This window comes from Fukomys damarensis, unplaced genomic scaffold, assembly GCF_012274545.1.
Source record: "Fukomys damarensis isolate Sample0158 unplaced genomic scaffold, DMR_v1.0_HiC HiC_scaffold_23, whole genome shotgun sequence".
NCBI lineage: Eukaryota > Metazoa > Chordata > Mammalia > Rodentia > Bathyergidae > Fukomys > Fukomys damarensis.
In genome coordinates, this window is record NW_022900935.1 from 53708460 (window position 1) to 53729376 (window position 20917).

Genomic DNA, 20917 nt, shown 5'->3' on the forward strand with positions numbered 1-20917 from the left:
ATAAGAACATTACATTTAAAAATTCAATTATTTTCTTTTTAAAATCCTTTCACTTTTGAGCTTAGAGAAATAAATATTATATGAGGCAACCAGAATCTATTGAATAACCCATTATACTTTTTGCATCTGATCCTGACAATATTCTCAAGGGAGCAGATAATAAGGAATAAGCAAACCCCTCAATCTGTGTTTCTCAGTTTTTACAAATCCAAGGTCCCTTTAAATAAGAAAATAAAGCTGGGCATGGTGGCGCATGCCTGTAATCCTAGCACTTGTTCTGGAGTAAGAACCACTTGCCCTTGACGATCTTTTGTTTTTGTGTTCAGTCATTTTCTACTGTGTGGGGATAGTCATTTCACACTTACTGAACATCTGTCTGCATTAGGTTCTGACAGTGCAAAGATAAATATCCCAATACCTGATTCCCCAAGAAACTGACTGTCTAATAGAAGACAGATTACAGTCACAGATGATCATCTTTCACTGTATGAAGAACTATGATAGAGGAAAGTAGATTTTTTACTTAGCTAATTAGTTAATTCAGTACTCTTGTTATGGTGTGCACTATGAACTGAACATTGTTCCAGACTTTGGGCAAAACAATGGCTAAAAACACAGATGAAAATTCTGTGTGCATGAAAATTGAATTTAATTTCAGAAAGACAGGTCAGCTACAAAAACAAACAAATGAAATAATTTCAGGAGAATAAATCAGGGCAAATATAGAACTACTGACATCTACTTTAGGTTGGGTAGTCAGGGAAGGGATTTTGAAGAGGAGACATTTGATCAAAGACCTAAAGACTAGTCAGAGATAGACAGAGTCAATGAAGAAACATAAGATTCTGCAAATTAGATTTAAAAAAATGTTCACAGAAATAATGGCAGAAGACTTCCCAAGCAGGGGAAAAGAATTGACATACAGATAAGTGAGGCATATAGGACTCTGATTAAAAAAAAAAAATCTATGCCTAGGCATATAAATAGTCAAGATTCCAGAACCCAACTGAAGAACAAAATATGATAAGCATTTAGAGAAAACAAGCAATTCACATATAAAGGAAATACCATCAGAATCACAACAGACTTCTCAACATAAGCCCTCATGTCAAGAAAAGCCTGGAGTGAAGTATTTTAAGCAAAGCAGAAATCACAATGTACCCAGAAGAAAGCCAGGGGATCATCAGTATCTACTGTGAGATGGAAAACACAGAAGAAACAGAGAGATTTCTAGATACATAAGAATTACCAAAATTGAACAAAGAAGACCTAAAAATTCTAAACAACCCAATACCATTAATGAAATTGAAAACATAATTAAAAACTTAACAATGATGAAAAGCTCAGATTCTAAGGGCATCACTTCTGAATTCTACAAGACATTTACCATTTAAACTCTTGAATGAAATTGAAAGGGAAGCAATACGCCCAAATATATTCTTGGAAGGAAGCATCACCTTGATCCCCAAAGCAGAAAAAGACCCAACTGAAAAACAAAACTATAGGCCAATCTTACTACTGAACATAGAGGCAAAGGCCTCGTTAAAAAAATCAGACCCCCCCCAATTTAATCACCCAATCCAAAAATGGACATCTGAAATAAACAGACATTTTTCAAAGAATTATAAACACCAAATAAACATATTAAAAAATGTTCAACCTCACTGGTCATCAGAGAGATGCAAATGAAAACAATATTGAGATTCCACCTCATTCCAGAAAGAAGGGTCACTATCAAGAAATTAACCAATAACAAATGCTGGCAGGGTCGTGGAGAAAAAAGAAAACTTTTCCCCTGTTGCTGGGATTGCAGACTGGTGCAACCACTGTGGAAATCAATCTGAAGATACCTCAGACAACTAGGATTAGAGGTCCCATTTTACCCAGCTATTGCCTTGCTCAATATCATCTCAAAAGAATTAAAAGCATCATACCATAGCGATATATGCGTACCCATGTTTATAGTGGCACAGTTTGTAACAGCTAAATCTTGGAAACAGCCCAAATGTCCATCAACTTGAGACCGGATAGAGAAGATATGGCTTTTTATAAAATGGAATACTTCTCAGCCATAAAGAATGAGAAACTAAAGACATGTACAACTAAATGGATGCACACTGAGGCCATACTCTTAAGTAAAATAAATAGCACACACGTGTGTAAGTACTGAATAGTTTCTCTGGTGTGAGAAACTAAAAGTGTAAATAAGGATCAAAATGTATAACAGATAATGGGAAACGGGAAGAAAAGATCCAAGTGGGAAGGGGAAAAGGAAATGGAAGACGTACAGGAAAGGTAAGAAGAGAAAGGAAAAAATATAAGAAAAAAATGGAAACAAAGACTTTGTAAATAGGGAGGGGTGGAGGGTTTGAAAGGAGGGCAAGGGAATGGGGGAAAAATAAGAACCAAGATATATTGTGTAAAGGTACAAATTCCCAGTGATGAATGTCATCCTATTGTGTACCTAAAATGTATCAATAAACAGTGAATTAAAAAATTGAAGGAAAACTTGGAAATAGAGCTTTTGCAAATAAGGAACAGAAGTAGGGTTGGAGGGAGGGAAGCAGAGGGGAAGGAAATTAAAAAAGAAACAATTAAGATGTGTTATGTAGATGTACAAATTCCCCATGACAAATGTGATCATTATGCATTGCAAACATGTGTGAAAGAAAAAAATTTAAAAAGTAAAAAACTAAATGGCAAAAGATTTATTAGAAATGAAAAAAATCTGTGGACATAAGATACCCAAGTGTTACCAAGTTGTGGTGCTAGGGACCCCTTTCAGAGACTTTTTTCCTACATTCTTCTTGATTTGAACAAAAACTAGTCAAGACAAGAACAAAGGGTAGTGAGATTTGACATTTATTACAAGTAATAGAATAAACATGCTCTTCAGGGTGAGTGTGAGCCAAATAAAAGTAGGAAAAGCGGAATACTCTACTGGGTGGGAGAGGACCACCGTGAGAGAGAACCTTGGCTCAGAGATTAATGGTAACCATCTTTTGTATCTCCCACTCCTTGGACTGACATCAGGTCTAAATCATCCTATCAAAAATTTGTGTGAGTTCTCATGCAAAGAACTGAAGTTAGGACTTTCCCATAGGATCTGTTTTTCTGCTCATGTCCTGGCAGGCTCCTTTGCTCAGTCGGTTTGCCACACCCTGATCTCCTTCCTCAAGAGTGTGAGCTGGAGCATTGGGTCATTTGGTTAGGTGTTAGAGCATCCAAAAGTGATGTCAAGTGTCTAGGCAGAGACAGAGCTTGATTTCTGCACATAAACTCACTCCCCAAGAGTATCAATTTCACACTGTATAAAGAATATAAATTATATACACATTCACCCAGTTTTATAGCATTGGTAAACAAGAGAACGCATTTTTTTCTGGCAATGTTCAGCCTTACAAATAGAAAAGTAGATAATTTCAGTATTCTGGTTTGGAAGTTTGGGACAAGTGTGGTGGAAAATAATAGCTGGAAGGTAAAAATTTCACCAAGAAGTATTTTAGGTGACTAAAATGAAAAAAGAATGACATTAGCATTTTTTGGAGGGCAGATCAAGGTATGGGCTTGGAGACTCTCCGTTCTCTCTTGATAATGTAAATGAAGGATGCTATGAATTACTAGGACAGAGTTTGAAAATAATGAGAAAAGAGTCAAATATCGAGCAAACTGTGTCACTCAAAATGTCAGTGTCAAGAATTCCATTGTTGAAAAACTCACATCTCAGATGAGGCTAAAGTAGCACTAAAAATATTTATTCATAATAATTATATTTTTATTTAAGACCTCATACAATTATTTTTACTTTCTACTTGAAATGCTCCAAACATCCAGGCAAATATAACTTTTTATAATAGGTTAAGACATTTATTTCCAGGTTTTTATAATACAATGAAGCGCACACCCATCTGAGAGCATGGTTTCTTAGTTTGGGTTGGACCCAAAGAAGGGTTGTGAAGAGACAGTAGAATATTTCTTCCATTTTGCAATGAGGGTTTCCGTTTCAAAATAGCAATTTTAACTCAAAAATTTAAACCTCTTCATTTCAAAACTGCAGTGTTTATAAATCAATGCATCAAAACAAGAAAACTATGTATATTGATATCTATAACAGCTAAGATACTCTCTTGGCTAGGACACCGGGGATGAAACAGTGCAGGTAGACAACCCTGAAGAATGTATGACTATCCAGAGAAATAACACAGATAAACCCACAAGATAACAGTAATTGGTAACACCTGCAACATTCTGCTACATGCAAGGACTGGGGCCAAACCACTTGGGTTAGTTCAAAAGTCGTTGGCAATTGCATCAGTAGTTTTGTATGAGGAAGACTTCTTATAGGTTTTTGCTGTCATACTTTTCCTGACACACACTCCTGTATGAGTCAATACTATCTGGTATAATAAACAACCCCAAAATATCAATAATTTAAGCATGTTAATACTATAAAGTATTTAGTGGTCATTTAGTTTTTCTCCTTTGGTTTAGCCCCTTGCAACTATGGTATACAGGGCACCCACAGTCCTTCTCCTATGGCCTCTCCATCTCCCAAGACAGGCACAAAGTAAAAACTACTCATATTTTAAAACTCTATCACTTCCTCTTCTTTGACTATCTGGAAAAAGCTTTCTTTGTTATCAGATGAGACTATTAAATCAGATACCTGACCTATTCATGCCCATTACCAAAAAAGTCTTTTCCTGTTAACACAATGTGTGTTACTCAACAAAACAGACACAATGGAACAATAACGTATCATAGCCACAGGGACCAAAACTAGGGGAGGAAGCACCTTCAGTGGGCCATTTCAGAAATTTTGCTTCTTACAGTGACATATTTCACATAACAAATAATTATTGAATTGTACATAATTATGTTATTATGAAGCCTGCATGAAATAACCAGAATATGTGTAGAATCTAGCAGATGATATGTATTCTTTGATGCTGTTGCCATTATCCTACTATGCTTCTGAAATTATCATAGTTCTGAAATTCTGTCTGCCTAAGTTTATTGTTTCAGTTTATTTTATAAGCACGTTGGATATAAATCCTCTTCTTGGAACACTTTCACTGTTTTTCATTTTTTTAGTTTTGAGAATGTACTCTCGAAACGCTAAGATGATATATGCATCTCTTGGCCAACTCCCATAATACAGCATTAACACGAGGTCATTTGAAAGCTCCCAATGTCTTAACTAAGATTTTCTTGTAGCTAGGACATAAAACCTGAGTCTACAACTTAAAGCAGAAAGTTTTCGTTATTGTTGTTTTATTTTTAGCTCACAGTTACAGTCTGTAGTGGCTGGCTCCAAGGCAGGATGGCAAGGCAGAGAGGCTGATGGTCAAGAAGAGCTACTTGTGTGACTGGACTGACAGGAAACAGAGAGAATCATGGGAGGAGCCAGGAAGAGAGAAAGACCCTTTTGGCCACATCCACAGTGATCCGCCTCTTCCCACCAGACCCTACCTCCACTGCTAGTCAGCCCATTATCCAGTCATCTTTCAAAAGCCCTGCCTACAAGCACAAGAGGCTTTGGGGGCATTTTGACTCTAAATCATGATATCCACTAAAATGTTTGCTGAGTCTAATAGAAGGTTAACAGTATAACTCAACCAAGTCTTAGAAAGTCATGTGTGATTTAGAAGGTGAGCCTTCTAATAAAGTGATAAGTGTGTTTTTTTGAACTTGGCTCATTGCAAGGGCTTCATTGCAGTACTCATTTAAGTAACATGAAACGTTATCATTATTGTGCTGACTTATATCTACTCATTTGTAACTTATTAAAGTTAAATAGAACCCCTGCTTGTGTCTCCTTAAAAATAATAATCTGGATCTCACTGCTTAAGTTTCCATGTGAATTTTCTCTTAGGTTGAGGGTAGTTGTTTTTTGAAGTCAAAGTGCAGGGTTTTTGTTTTGTTTTTTGCATAACTGTCTTCAGATGTTCAGTTAGCTAATAACAATCATGGTGGTAATGACAACAACAAAAAAAATCACCTAAACCCGAGTACAGATTATCGTGCTGGTTTTCAGATGCTTCAGGGTGACAAGTTGGACAGGTCATAATGTATGGAGATACAGTAAATTAGAATTATGATATTTAGTGCCTCAAAGAGTACCCTTATATGATCAAAACACACAAAATCAGAAATATATCTCTCTAAAAATACTTTAACAGCATACACCTGAAATCCATAATAAATATGCTCATTTTACTGGCTGGGGATTTAGCTCAGCGGTTCGGTGACCTGCCTTGCAAGCGCAAGGACCCGAGTTCAATGTAAATTAGAATTATGATATTTAGTGCCTCAAAGAGTACCCTTATATGATCAAAACACACAAAATCAGAAATATATCTCTCTAAAAATACTTTAACAGCATACACCTGAAATCCATAATAAATATGCTCATTTTACTGGCTGGGGATTTAGCTCAGCGGTTCGGTGACCTGCCTTGCAAGCGCAAGGACCCGAGTTCAATCCCTGGTACCAAAAAAAGAAAAACAACAACAACAACAAAAATGTGCTTGTTGCAGGGCTGTGGTACACGGTTACTTTACATCTTCATTCTTTATGCTTCCCAAGCCTCACTTTCCTCCCAGATCCCCTTCCCTTCTCCACAAAGACCCCCTCCCTGTTTCTTGTCATTTATCTTTTATTTTTCTCTTTATGTTATTTATATGTTGGGTTTTTCACATCAGAGAAACCATCCGATATTTAATTTGTATGTAAAATATATACTGGAAAATGTTCACCAGCTTGACCCTTCAAATCCTTTTTGTGTTTACCTTAACACATTTTAAATTCCCTTTTTAGTCACAAAAGACCAAACACTCTACAACGTAGAGTGTTAAAATGACAGAAAAGGAGTCAGGCAATTGAGTACCCTTGAATAGTGAATTACAAGAAACAAGAACCATGCTGCTGGGCAATCACTTCGTTCTCCTTCCCCTCCAGTTAATATTACATCTTAATTCTACCTAATCGAAAAGATAAAATAGTCAATGCTGTGAAGTTCAGGGAAAAAAAAGCAAGCAGTCTCAGCCATGCAAACAAATCACCCTAAGTGCTCTTTTAATTTAACACTGTGTGAAACGGGACGTGCTTGTTAGTACCTGGCTGCGTACCTGGCCTCACTGACTGTCCCCACCCACCCCAGCATGAGTAACGTGATGGAGAAAAGGTTACCACAGTTTCAGAAGTATTTTGTGCTATATCCGAGATAAGGCCTATTGTTGCTATAAAAGAGTAACGAGCATAAACAAAGAACGGATATCTGGAGCTTCAAGGCTCATCCTGTGGGAGGAGTTTCCACTTCACGGACGGATCCAGTTCCTCCTCAAAATCATCCAGCTCCTGCTCCTTGGAGAGCTCCAGGAAAACCTAAAAGGGAGGAAGGAGAAAAGAAGAGAGACGGATGTCACGCTGTCTTCCACAGCGCCGAGTGAGTACGAAGCACAGGGATCTGACGGTCTCTGTTTATATCCCTTGGATGAAATCAAACGATGGAAACTGCCTCACCTGCTCCAGGGTGGACTGCGAGAGGCTGTACTCCTCCACGTCGAAGCTCTGTTTCACTGCGCAGAGGTGAAGAGACATCAGAGATTTACATATTTTAAAGGAGGTCGACGGAATCATTGTAAAGAACAAACAGCAAATGAAAACAGCGGTGCTGAGTGATGGGACAAACGTTCCTAGGAGGGGCACGTTATACGGTTTAAATATGCACACATGTTCGCTTAGGTTAGGAGAGGGCCACACCTGTGTGAGATTATAGAGCTTTAGAGATCTGCTTTAGGAAACTCTGCTGAGAAGGCTTCCTTCTCTGCTTCTGAGCTGTGATTGAGCAGCCTTGACACAGGAACAGATTGTGAAAATGAGGGGCATTTTGAAATTAACAGCATGAGCGTACCAAAGAGAAGACACCGGTGCTTTTTTTTTTCAAGGAAAGATGTCTTCCTAGGGCTTTTCTAGAAATCACAGCAACCTGTCCCTCACAAGGCTGGGCATTCTTCTGGTTGACCAAGTTAAACTGGGAAGAACAGTTAGAGTCTGCATAACAGCCCAGCAGACGGGCTTTTGGCAGAACTATGACCCCAATGTCCCAGGCTAATAATGGCTCCAATGTCAAGGTGTTAGTGATCACACGGCCTGGGGAGTGGAGGTGCTCAGCTGAGGATTGGAAAGATGTATCAGGATGGCCTTGGCTGCTGTCAACAGGGGTAAGAGATACTTCTAGAGCCAGATGGTGAGAACTTCTTCCTTAAGTCAGGTAGCAAACAAGCAAAGACATCACTGAGACATTGGAGCAATGAAACAAACTGCTAGGAGGGACTAAAGCAGTGTACTTCAGTTCAAAGGGAAGCCACCAGTCGAGAGTGGGTTATTGCTGGATATGCGGTAGGTCTGCTTCTTGATCTTTGCCCAATTCCGTAATACGCACTGCAAAGTATAAGCCTTAAATATGGTGTCTGCAGTGAGTGTGTATCTGTGATCTAAAAGCCTATAACCACTTCACTGTATAGTAAATGTCGTCTAATCTTGTCCTATGTTATGTGCCAAAAATACAACAAATACTAAGTAAAAATTGAAAACCACCCATTACGCCATTTCATATACAACTACGCTTACATAACCTGTTCACCTCATTGGTTTCTTGCCTCTTTTAACATCAAGATTTAGCACAGTTTTATCCAAGTTCAGTTGGTCATTTCTACAGGTATTCTGTTTGGGAATTAACAGTTCCTCAGTTTCACTCAAACTGGCCTCTCTTACCTGTCTCTAATTTGAAGAAGGCCTGTGATAAAGGTTGCACATCTTCTACTGGCAATTTATAGACCATCAGCGAAGAGTACCTGGGAGGAGAGGAGAACGAGTTGGTCTCTGACCGTGCTGGCCATCACTGTAACCTGACCAAAGTCTATGGAAAATGCTCTGTCTTTTTAAATTCCCATCAATGAGAGTGCTTGTCATGCTAGGAACTCTGAGAGCAAAATCACAGAGTGAAAGCCAGGTGACAAGGAAGGCATATCGAATGCACTGCATACCATGCCCCAGTTTAGTGTCTCGGCCTCCTCGATGGGGACAATGTAGGCCCAGGTCAGTGACATTTTAAATCTTGCTTTTGCCGCCCACCCCCAAGAGGGAGCTTAGGGTTCTCACCCATCCGATAATTTCCTAAAGTTTCCAAATACAGTAGATTCCTTCCGTACAAAGCCATCCACTCATTCAGCCCCTTCCCTCCCTCAAATAAAGCTGTGTTCCGAATGTGGGAGAAAGCAAAAGGGTCTCTGAGGTCAAAGCAGACGTCTTCAGGAATGAGGCACCACGTGCTGGTCAGGAGGGCCTTATGGTCAACAGTTGCTACTTGGGTTGATGTCAGTCTCCTCACTGATCAGAAACAATTGGAATGTGACTCCATTTCAAAGGATTTATTTTCTTGCATTTATGGAACAGTTAACCCTGCCCACAATTACTTTGTTCCCATTAATTACTAGAAGCTTGGGAAACAAATTTAGTAACATACTGCACAGGTTTTAGATAACGCCCTGAAAAATAAATAGCTCTTGCTGTTCTGAATTATTTCTTTCATTGTTCTGATTTTTCCCTCTGTAATTCATAGTTTGTGTGTATTATATGGAAAATTCCAGGGGGAAATATTTATAATTTTTCCAAGGAGCATGCCATCCATGAACTTTTATATAAAATCAGGGTAATTATGAATCTAGAATAAAATTAAGGGCTACAGTCTAGTTTTACCATCAGCCACCTCCAATCTATGACTTCATCTTTTTAGTATGGAGCTTTTATTCATAATAATATTAATAAAATCTGCTTACTGGGAGATCATCATGGCCAGCTAGGTAGCAGCAGTGAGGGAGAGAGACTCTGTTACACTCACAGGAGGAAAGCAGGGGGACAGCTGAAAAACCAAATTTAGGAAAGTAATCAAAAGGAGAAACTCACTGGACCCAAATCCAGCATCGGGAGGGGTTAGAAATGGAAGCCCATCGCAGCCTCCCTTACAACCCAGGAATGGCCTAGACATCACCTTGGGAGAGGATCTCCCTCCGGAAGGAGGGAATCAGCATTTCAGAGGTGGCGTGGCTGATGGAGTAGTCGCCCGATTACTCTGCCCTTCCCATGGGGAAGAGAAGTAAAGCCAGTGTGATATTCGCAAACCAGAGCATCAGAGAAATTAAAAGCCAGAACGGTGTGTGAGAGGACACCAGCAGCAAGTTCTGGGGAATTTGAAGACAATGGTGCCGCTCTGATTAAAGGTCAGAATTTGAGCAAGGAAAAATTGGCTTCAGGGCTGCAAAAGCAAGCAGTGTCTGAGAAGGGTAGGATTCTGGGGTGAAAGAAGCAGCTAGAGTGACTCAGAAAAAATTACTTGCCCATTCCATCCCCGTACACTGGAGTATTGTGCTTACAGGACATCTCATAACTCACTAGCAAACGCCCACAGGGGAGCCCCAGAAACCCGCCTCAAGGAACTGCTGCAAGCAAGGAGTCCTGGGACTTTTTCCAAGTCACAGGTGAGACAGTGACACTTTGTGGAAATGGTCTAAGGAATGACTGGGGATGGAAACACAGAGAGTGGAGTCTGTGCCTGGAGGTGTCTGGGACGTGCCAGACGGAAGCCACCCGGAGGGAAAACACGAGGTGAATGTGGGATTTGCTGTGCAGGAAAAGCAGTGTGGAGCGAAAAGCCTTTGGCAGAAGTTTGGAGAGGGAGAAGCAAGTTGTGCACCTACAGTTGAACTCAAGCTGCAATGTAAATGGGTCTACGAGGATGCTTTGATTTTGTGCTTTTAAAAATGTATATGAGTTTTAAAATTTTTCTTCTACCCTCTTTTTTATTACTGTTTTCATTTTTCTCCTCTTATTTTTTCTTCTGTGACTCTTTCTTATCTCTTTATCTTCCCTTCCTTTCTTCCTCTCATCTGAGATAGCTTGGAGATACAGATATAGATATAGAAAAATATAGATATGGTGTCTGCACGTGTGCAAAAATGAACTGGTGCTTTAATTTCAATAGTATGTGTCGTGGCCACGTCAAGATAACCCTCCCCCAAATCGTTCATAGAGCATCAAACCATAAACTAACTCCCAACAAAGTAACAGGCTCTGACAATCTCACAGCTTTCCTCAGGCTTCAGGTACAACACTCACTCTTTACTCAAGCTATAAAAATAATTCCAACAGAGTCTGATCTCCTATTGTTTGCCTTTTGATATTTCTCTTCGTTTACTCTGTTTTTACTGACTTAACCCTTTCTTTTTCCTCTTTTTTTTTCTCTCCCTACCCGCCACATCTTAGTCTGTTGGCACCAGTAGAATTCAGTCAGTAAAGGAGCAATAATAAAAGAATGAAATCGTAAAAATATATATGATTTATACATTTAATGAATATGATTGATGTATGTTTGGATCTGTTGACAATGTTTTAACTAGTAGAGATTCTCTCTTTGCTAGACAGTGACCAGGTCTGATCTTACTAAGTGGAGTAGGTTAAAGAGGTAGATGAACATTCAAACAAAACAAAACCAAGAACACATCACTTGAAAATAGACACTAACTAGAGTGACCTCCACAATAGCAATAGATAAAGTCTTTCTATTCTAACTTATCCTTAACCCTCAAAACACACACACACACACACACACACACACACACAAAATAAAGTCTTTTTATTCTAACTGATCCTTAACCCTCAAAACACACACACACACACACACACACACACACACACACACACACACCATGAGAAGAAAAACTGATACAATGCCTCCCAACTCCCTTAAAGGAGATCCATGGGCCTCAATGAGGAGGAAATAATAGACCAGTGTGATATAACTAAAGCGATAATAGATTTAATAAACAAAATTGTCAATGAACTTCAAGAAGATACTATTTTTAAAAAACTATCAGAACTAATTAAAATGATTCAAAACATGAATGATCAACTCAACAAAGAATTAAAGTCCATGAAAATGTACCAAACAGAAATACAGGAGATAAAGAATTCTAATGAAAGTATAGGAAACAGAAGCGATCAGTGTGAGAAGAAAGTTTCAGAATTAGAAGATTGGACTGGTGCACAGGAGCATACACTCAGAGATACCTTTAAAAAACACACAGTGGATCATGGGAAATGAATCCAACTGCTACCAAGTGACGCAAAAAAGATTAACCTGAGATTAATTGGAATTACAGAAAGGTCAGAGAACAGCACAGATGGCTTAAGTAATGTTTACAGAAGTCAGCATAAAACTTCACTAGTAAGAAAGAATTCAACATGTAAGTAAACAAGGCACATAGAATCCCAGAGAGCCATGGCCAGAAAACAGTTATCTATGAAAACTGACAGTCAAAATTCCAGAAGTCCAACACAGGATAGAACCTTTAAAGTTATTAGAGGAGCACAGCAAATCACTTATAAAGATAAAGGCTTTAGAATTACACCAGACATCTCAACCTAAACCCCAAAGGCCAGGAGAAGTTTAAGTGAAGTGTTTCAAACTAAGAAAAAAAAATATCAGCTCAGACAAATATATCCTGCAAAACTGTTCCAGAATTGATGGAGGAATAAGCACTTATCATGACAAAGAATACCTTAAGAAATTGCTAACCCCCAAACTAGTATGGTATAAAATTCTCCAGGACATCCTAGACAGAGTATATAGTCAAAATATATGATGGAATGAAAACATCAAGCAGGGTGAGCAGTCAGGCAAAAGTGAGAAATAAAGGAATCAGCAACAGGAAGAAAAGAAAAACAAAATAGCAACAAGTCAATGCCTTTCAATAATGACTCTCATTGCGAATGGTCACAACTACCCAATCAAAAGACACAGATCAGCAAATTTGATCAAAGAAACAAAACTTAGTGGTAATGCTACATACCAGAGACACATTTAATCCAAAAAGTAATTCATACACTAAAAATTAAAGGATGAAAAAGTATACTCTATGCAACAGGAATAAACAACAACAACAACAACAACAACAAAAAACAAGCAGGAAATCAAATAACAAATGCTGACAAGGCTGTAGGGAAAAAGGTATCTTTCTACATGTTGCTTAGAATGTAAACTAGTTCAACCACTAGGGATGTCAGTAGGTAGATTAATCAATAAACTGAAAGCAGAAATTCTATTTGGTACAGTTATTCTCCTTCTAGGAATCTTCCCCCAAAAGCTGAAGACTTTATGTATATAAGGGCATAAATACATATATCCACTATGTAGGAGCATAATAGCTAACTCTTGGAAATGACCTATATATACATTAACAGATAAATTGGCAAAGAAAATATGGTAAATATACACAACAGAGTGCGACTCAGTCATAAAGAATGATAAATTTGAGTCATGTGTTGTAAAATGCACCTTGAAACCACGTTAAATGAAGCAACCAGACACGTAAGCATAAATATTACATTGTTTCTCTTATATGAAGAACCCAATGTATAACTAAAAAGCAAAAAAAAAAGAAAAATATTATGAAACAGGGAGAAAAATTACTGCACATGGGAAGAGAAACTAGATATTGAGGAAAGAACGAGGGAAAGAAGAGTGATGAGAAGTAAAAAAAAAAAAAGTACCAAATCCCCACAATGAATGTAATTATTATGTATAGTAAAACATGTACTAATTTTAAAAAAGATCAGCAGAACACCTAATATTTGAATTTTGACTGGCTCTTGAGGGGTTTAAGTATAAAGAACATTGTTGATTCGCTTTTTTTCTTTTCTTTTCTTTGTATTGGTACCAGGGATTGAACTCCGGTCCTTGTGCTTGCGAGGCAGGCCACCAAACCGCTGAGCTAAATCCCAGCCTCCACACTGTTGATTCAAATGGGAAATTTTTTCCCTAACTTTATTTGGAAAACTTATCTAATATTATTATATCATGTTAGATTTCTTGGGCATAAAGCTATCTTGATTACATAGAATCTCCTAGTTCTGAGGAGATACACGTTACCACCCTGAAAAGTGAAGTGTCATGCTATCTGTAATTTATTGTCAAATGGTTGAAAAAACTTTAAAATATATTCTAAATCCAATGTGTTATTCCAGATGCAAGGCAGGCAACTGCACCACTGAGCTAAATCCCCAGCCCAGGATTCTGTAAATAGAAAAAGACATTAATAGAAAAAGTAGTGAAATCTGAATGAATCTATAATTTAGTTAACAGTACTGTACCACTGTTAATTACTTAGCTTTGAAAAGTGAGCCAAAGTTATGCAAGATGTTAATAAGGAAAACTAGGTGAAAGTTGTACAGGAAATCCGCACTATAAATGCAACTTTTCTGTATATCTATAACTATTCCAACATAAAAAATTTGTTTGAAAAAAATAAAATAAAATTCGCTTAGCGAATTCCCTAAAAACACCAGCTCATTACCCAAGTTATTCATTGGAATAACAGTATCTACTTTCATTTTTTATGTTGTTTTAATTTTTTGAGACAGGCTCTCACTATGTAGTTGAGGCTGACCTGGAACTCACTATGTAACCCAGGCTGGTTTTGAATTCACAGCGATCCTCCTGCCTCAGCCTCCTGAGGGCTGGGATTACAGGCGTGGACCACCACGCCTGGCTTAGTACCTACTTGAAAAAATCTGGATGCTGACTAGATGACAGGTCAGGAGCAGCACCTAGCACACTGTAAGCCCACAACACATGTGACACTGCCCTCTACGAATTCTATTTCTTTATTTTTGTACCGGGGATTTAACTCAGGTCCTTGCTCTTGTGAGGCAGGTGGTGGCACCACTGAGCTAAATTCCCAGCCCTCTATTTCTTGCCGCGTCCCACGAATACAGTATTTACTTTGTTTTGTTGTTTTGTTTGTCGTTTTCTTTCGGGTTAAATGTGGCCCCCAGGGACGGCAAAGCAAAACTGTCAGGAGAGAGAGAGTATTTGCTAACAAATTGAAAGCTGACACCTGCTTTACCTTTCCTGCCGAGCAGCCTGGGAGAAGAGCCTCAGGATCTCTGTGTGGAGGGGCTCCACATGGGCGGGAGTCCTCACCTTCATTTCCAGCAGGTAGTCTTTGCCAAATTTGCTTTTCAGGTGTTGGATGGAACCGATACACCTGGAGCAGAAGCAGGAATCGAAAGTGGACAAGACACATGAGGGAAGAATGTCTAAAAATATGCTCAAAACTGCTAATTAACCACCGTCCCGCCACTTCAGAAGGGAGTGGCATAAGTGTTGTCAGCTCTCGTAGCAGTTCAGGTGTAGGCTGGGCACTCACCGCAGCCTTCCGGACACCATGATGGCCACGCGGTCACACACAGCCTCCGCCTCTGCCATGTAGTGGGTGGTCAGGAGTGCGCCTCGCTCTGAGTTTCGAAAGGTGGCCCGGATTGCTTTCCTACATCGTCAAGAGAAAATGTACTCTTAATGGAAGTCTTCTGGCTCATCTGCAAATGGTGGAAAGGAACTTTTCACGTGGCAGAAGAGGAGAAATAATAAATCTAGAGGCAAGAGGGAGTCAGGCAGGGTGAGCATGAGCCAATCCATTTGGGCAGGAATATTGGTGAGTTTCTTGGGTTTGGTTTTGTTGGAAGGGGTAGAACTCAAACCCAGGGTCTAGCACATGTGAGGCAAGTGCTCTCCTACTGTGTCGCGTGCCCAGCCCTAAACTGGGGACTGTTACTAAAGGAGAGCATGGGGAAAAACTCGATAGAAGGATACATGAATGGAAAGTTTGAGCAAAGATAATCATACATGAGAAGACAGATAAAAGGGAGTGCATGCCCAAAGCATCAGGACCTTCATGGCTGAGAAAGAGAAACAGAAAATGTCTGAACAGCAGCATTGAGAAACCCCAAACTTCCCAGGCCAACTAGATCCCTACCCGCAAGCTCTCTGTTAGTCACTTGCTATTGTACCAACAGAAAACTTTTACAATACCAGGCTGAACAAGCAAATTAAACACTGAAAGAGTACTGAATTCTGAAAAGCTTACTTTTCCTCAATGAGAACTCTGAAAAGTTTACTTTTCCTCAAAATAAAGTACCACAGAAAGAACTTTTCTGGCCAAGTATTAATTCCTAATTACATAGATAATATTTGCAACACTTCAAAACAGTTTGAAGGGAAGCTTTTCAGTGCGTGTCTAACAGCGTCAACAAAATCTAAACATCTCCCACAGGAACCAGCTCGGTTCCTCACCATATCTGCTGCTGGCCCTCAGGGTCCATCCCGGTGGAAGGCTCGTCCAGAAGCACCACTGACGGGTTTCCCAGGATACTCAGCACAAAGCAGAGCTGGAAGGACAGGGGCAGCCCATTGGCACCGGTGGGTGAGCACACAGGGCTTGCCAAGCCCTCGCATACCTTCCTCTTTATTCCTTCTGACAAGGTCCTCACGGGCGCCTGCAGCTGGTCCTGAAGCTTGAGCGCCTCCACCAGCCTGAAGGGGACACAGCAGAGCTTTACCATCACAGGTCCAAGATGTGGGGGGTGAGGGGAGGGTGGGCCCAGGGAGAGCAAGAGTGCAGGAACAGAGCCCAGACGAGAGGTTCTGGAAACACCCCGGGAGGGTGGGTGCTCCGAATGTGACAACTGATCTGATGCCCCAGGGACGTCCATTTGGCATCTCATAAAACTACAAGGACATCTCATGGTGTCCAAATAATTCTTGTGCCTTCTTGCTCATACCTAAATTTTAAATGCATTCAACACATTTTATCTTTGAATGTGTACTTTTATCTTTTTCATGCTTCAAAGGAGAGAAAGAGAGAGAGAGAAAAAGAAACTGTGTAAGTCTACTGAATTCCGAATGGGCCAGCGTTTAGAGTTGCCTAACTGAAGTGTCATCGGCACCCCCAACTCTGTCCTGGCCCCCGGGGTACAGAACAGCCAGGCGCAGCTCCCCGTGTACCGTGCAATGGCCACCTCAGCATCTCCCTTGCGCAGCCCTTTCACGGCAGCAAAGACCTGCAGGTGTTCCCCGACGGTCAGGCTGGGCCACAGCACGTTCTCCTGAGGACAGTACCCCAGGAAGCCCGGGGGCTCAGACGCACTGCTCCCTCTCAGTAGCACCTGTGAACAAATGGACAGAAGGTCACTGTCAGAACCGCACCTGCAGAGTTCCGCTTAGTATTGCTGTGGTATCTTTCTCCTGATTAGCTCTGGCCACAGTCTAGCCAGGGAGAAAGGATTCATTCAGAGAATGAACACACAGACCCAAGTGTATGCAGAGGTATCACATTATCCCGAGCGAAACATGCATTGAGATGCAAGTTAAAACCACAATATAATGTCACCTCACATCTGTTATAGTTGAGGTTGGCAAAAAGACCAGAGGTAAGTATGGGTGAGGAGGTAGAGAAAGATAATTTATGTTCATCGTGGATGGGACACATATTTCAGTATAGTCTTGTGGAACATAGGATGAAATCTCCTCAGGAAATGGAAACTGTAACATGTGACTCAGTAATCCTACTTCTGGGTATACAGCCCAAGGAATTAAAATCACTATGCCCAAGAGGTATCACATTCTCCTCTTTATTGCAGCACTATGCACAATAGGCAAGACATGAAATCGGTTTAATTGTCCAGCAATGGATGGATGGAGAGAAAAGCATGGTATCCATACACAGCAGAACACAATTCAGCCCTGCAAATAGGGAAATCCTATCATCTGAAACAGCATGGGTGAATCTGGAGGACATTTTGCTAAATATGACGGGTACTGAAATACAAACACTGCATACTTTCATTTCAGTGTGGACTCTTAAGTAGTTGAATTCACATAATTAGAAAGTAGGATGATGTTGGCCAGAGGACAGAAGAGGCAGCTGGGAGAGGACAGGGAAATGTTGATCCGAGCTTATATGGATTCAGTTAGAAAGGAAGACTAAGCTTTCATGATCTCTGGCGCAAAATGGTGACTATATAAATAATAATTCATTTAATGCTTTGGGTTGCTAATAGAAGAGATTTTAAATGTTTTACCACCACCAAAAAAAAAAAAAAAATGGTAAGTGTGGGAGGGGGTAGATTTTGTTAATTAGCCTGTTTTAACCATTCCATGCTGTAAGCAAATGGAAAGCTTCATACTGTACCCCATAAAGATATCCAAATATCAAAAACCAATAAAAATACATGTTAGAAGTTATTTTTAAAAGAAAAAAATGAAATGTTAGACTTGTTGAATCTTGAAATGATGACTGACATAATCAGTCCCCTCCATGGTATCAGACTAAAGCACCTTAATTTAATTCCCATACTTCATTTCATTCAGAAAACTTTATTTTTTTGTTTCTTCTGTGTTCCAGATGTTGAGCAAGAGCTTTGTCTAGAAAAAAGGGGAAACTCTTCAGCATCTCTGCCCCTAGGACATCTCTATTCTATGAGATAAGCCAATAACAAATAGGATAAACAGATTTTAATTGGCAGTCTGACATAAATTGGGGAAGCTGGGGTGGAGAAGAGCAGGGAAAGGGCTTTAGGTTGGGTGATCAGAGACATCTGAGGGCAGAGGGGGCCACTTCAGCAGAGGAGGAGGAGGTGGCAGTCATGGACAAGGTCTGAGGCAGGGATCTGGGGTAAAGCAAAGAGCAAGAGTAAAGCCCTGCGCAGGGTGAAAGCTCGGTGTGTTCTTGGACCCAAGGTCAGGAGCGGGGAGAGCAAGGGAGAAAGAGATGAAGCAAAAATACATGGAAGTCAGCAACCGCAGCCAGCCACAGGTCAAGGAGAGGTGACCTGTCAGGGTGGAGACTGCTGGGAGTATTTAGGAGAATAACCTGGTTGAAAAGCTTCATACTGGCTGATGTGATTGAGCTCATTTGATAGCACCTAAAGTAGTCAGTTTTATCACTTAGAGCTTTCATTTTGAAATATTTCATGCTAGTGGGCCAGTGAAAAACCTTGCCTTTACTACATGAGAAGCACAACCCTGAACTGATTTGAGGTCCTGCTCTCTCTGAGTTGGAGATTTGCTCTGAGTTGGAGTAAGCAGTCCAGTTAGGGTCAGCTGGGCCAGGAACATTCCAAAGAGGCCTCTTCCCATTGTCTGTTCTCATCGTGGCTTCAGAGAAACTGTGAACGCAGGACTTCTCCTCCCTCTTGCCTGGGATATTTGTCTATGAAGTTCATGGCTACACTTTCCCCCTGGATTGACCACTGGCACAGTCCCACAGACCTCAGCCTGCGCTCAGACACAGTTTTCAAAGGGGTTCTTAAGGTTTTTTAGTTCCTGTCACAGAAACTGGCGGAAAACATTTTGTCTCTGTCTTGTGATCTCTCTGTTTGATAATTCTGAGTTCTCTGACACCCTGCCTGGCCGCTGCTTCTGATGCAGGCAGTGCAGGGAGCAAACTTTATTCAACTTCACGGCCTTCCTTGTGTCTCAATTTCTTGGTATTCTTAGAAGCACTTCATCCCATCCGTACTGGGGAAGCCTCTAGTAAGATTCAGTACGCTCAATGACTTTTCAATTGGTGATAGCACATTAGGAAGGGCAGTAAACCAAAGATTTTGTTTTACAATTTACACAATTCTACTCAGTACTAAACATTAGGATATTGAAGTAACAATGTTCCTGAAACATAATCCATAAATCATGAGACCATGAAAACAGACTTTGTCATGATTTTGATAATGACTTGTATCCAGTTATGCTGGCCAACATTCCCTTTTAATTCACTTAGAAGAAATAAAAAGATAGTTAACACAGTTAACGAGCATCCGCACTCAATGACTAGCATTTGTGTGCTTTAAAATAATAATTTGTCAACTTGTTCTTCAATAGATTGCTTAAATAACAACAAATTTATTCTTCAACATATTGTTTAAGTAACTTTAAACAAATAGTGAATAACATTTTTCAGGTTGCCACCTGGATATTGTTGGATAAAATACTATTCGTCTTGTCCACCTACCTGACCTGCACTTGGTTTTGTTTCTCCAGTTATCATCCGGATGGATGTGCTTTTACCAGCTCCATTATGTCCCAATAATCCTAAAACTTCACCTGCAAAAAGAGAACACACATCAGTAATAATGACACTATCGTTGGAAGTCTCAGTGTGTGATATGTGCTTTATTTATAATAGTCCCTTTGATGGCCATGATGGCCCTAGAGGGGTTATTTTGAATCATTTCAGTTCGTTCCTTCCCAAGGGCCATGCACAGGAGGAATGACAGTTCCACACTTGGAAGGCAGCTGTGTCAAATGGGGAAGGCAGAAGTCAGCAGGGTGGCTCCTTTTACCCTCTGCCTCCAACATGTTCAAGATTTCAGAAAGTACTAGCCCAGCCCAGATCAGTTCTCTGGTGTATAATAGCGATCATCAGGAAAGCAATTAATGTGAAAAAAATGAAGAGGGCAATTGCAGTGGTTTATTCTAACACAAAGTTTGTTATTTTAATTCAGACCCCATTTCGTCCCTATTCAAGGAGAAATTAATTTTTGTTAAAGAAGTTCCTCAGCCCAAAACAGAAGAGTTACTGGGTCCAAACCTTTTCTAACACAGAAAGAGACATTTCTTGTTGCCGTCTTCTTCTTTTTCTTAAAAAAGAGGCATTTCTTCTCTGTATACTCCTTGCGTAGACAGCTAGCAATAATGGCAGGTTTCTGTAAATAAAAAGTCATACAAGGTTTTTTTTTAAAAAAAACCAGGACAAAATATAGACATTTTTATACTGATGATGCAAAAGCAATGAAGAATCAAACTGCTGGTATCTGAGCATAGATCAAGCCAGCGGCCCATCAGTGAGTTTTCCTACCATGAGTCAGTGGGAAAAAACATGCCTATTTCTTTTGAAAATGTCCTTAATGAAAGACTAAAAGGGGATCATTTTATTAAGGCTCAGTGTTTGGGTACTGATTGTCTTCATATTCTCAGTGACAAAGAAGAGAGGACACGTGAAGACTTTTGCTGTATATATAT

General features: G+C 40.0%; 1 protein-coding gene across 4 annotated transcripts in view; it reads right to left on the reverse strand.

The window, feature by feature from the left end:
* Positions 1 to 6290: 6290 nt before the first annotated feature.
* Positions 6291 to 20917, reverse strand: part of LOC104873740 (ATP-binding cassette sub-family A member 8-A) — a 76725-nt gene continuing 62098 nt past the window's right edge. For all 4 annotated transcript variants that reach the window (XM_033767279.1, XM_019210022.2, XM_019210021.2 and 1 more), the window contains 10 exons: positions 20487 to 20601; positions 19908 to 19999; positions 16904 to 17064; positions 16357 to 16432; positions 16193 to 16287; positions 15270 to 15389; positions 14967 to 15107; positions 8779 to 8858; positions 7525 to 7580; positions 6291 to 7386 (listed from right to left, as the gene is read on the reverse strand). In XM_033767279.1, the coding sequence (XP_033623170.1) occupies positions 7288 to 7386; positions 7525 to 7580; positions 8779 to 8858; positions 14967 to 15107; positions 15270 to 15389; positions 16193 to 16287; positions 16357 to 16432; positions 16904 to 17064; positions 19908 to 19999; positions 20487 to 20601 (1035 nt within the window). In that variant the 3' untranslated portion in view covers positions 6291 to 7287. The remainder of the gene's footprint in view (positions 7387 to 7524; positions 7581 to 8778; positions 8859 to 14966; positions 15108 to 15269; positions 15390 to 16192; positions 16288 to 16356; positions 16433 to 16903; positions 17065 to 19907; positions 20000 to 20486; positions 20602 to 20917) is intronic.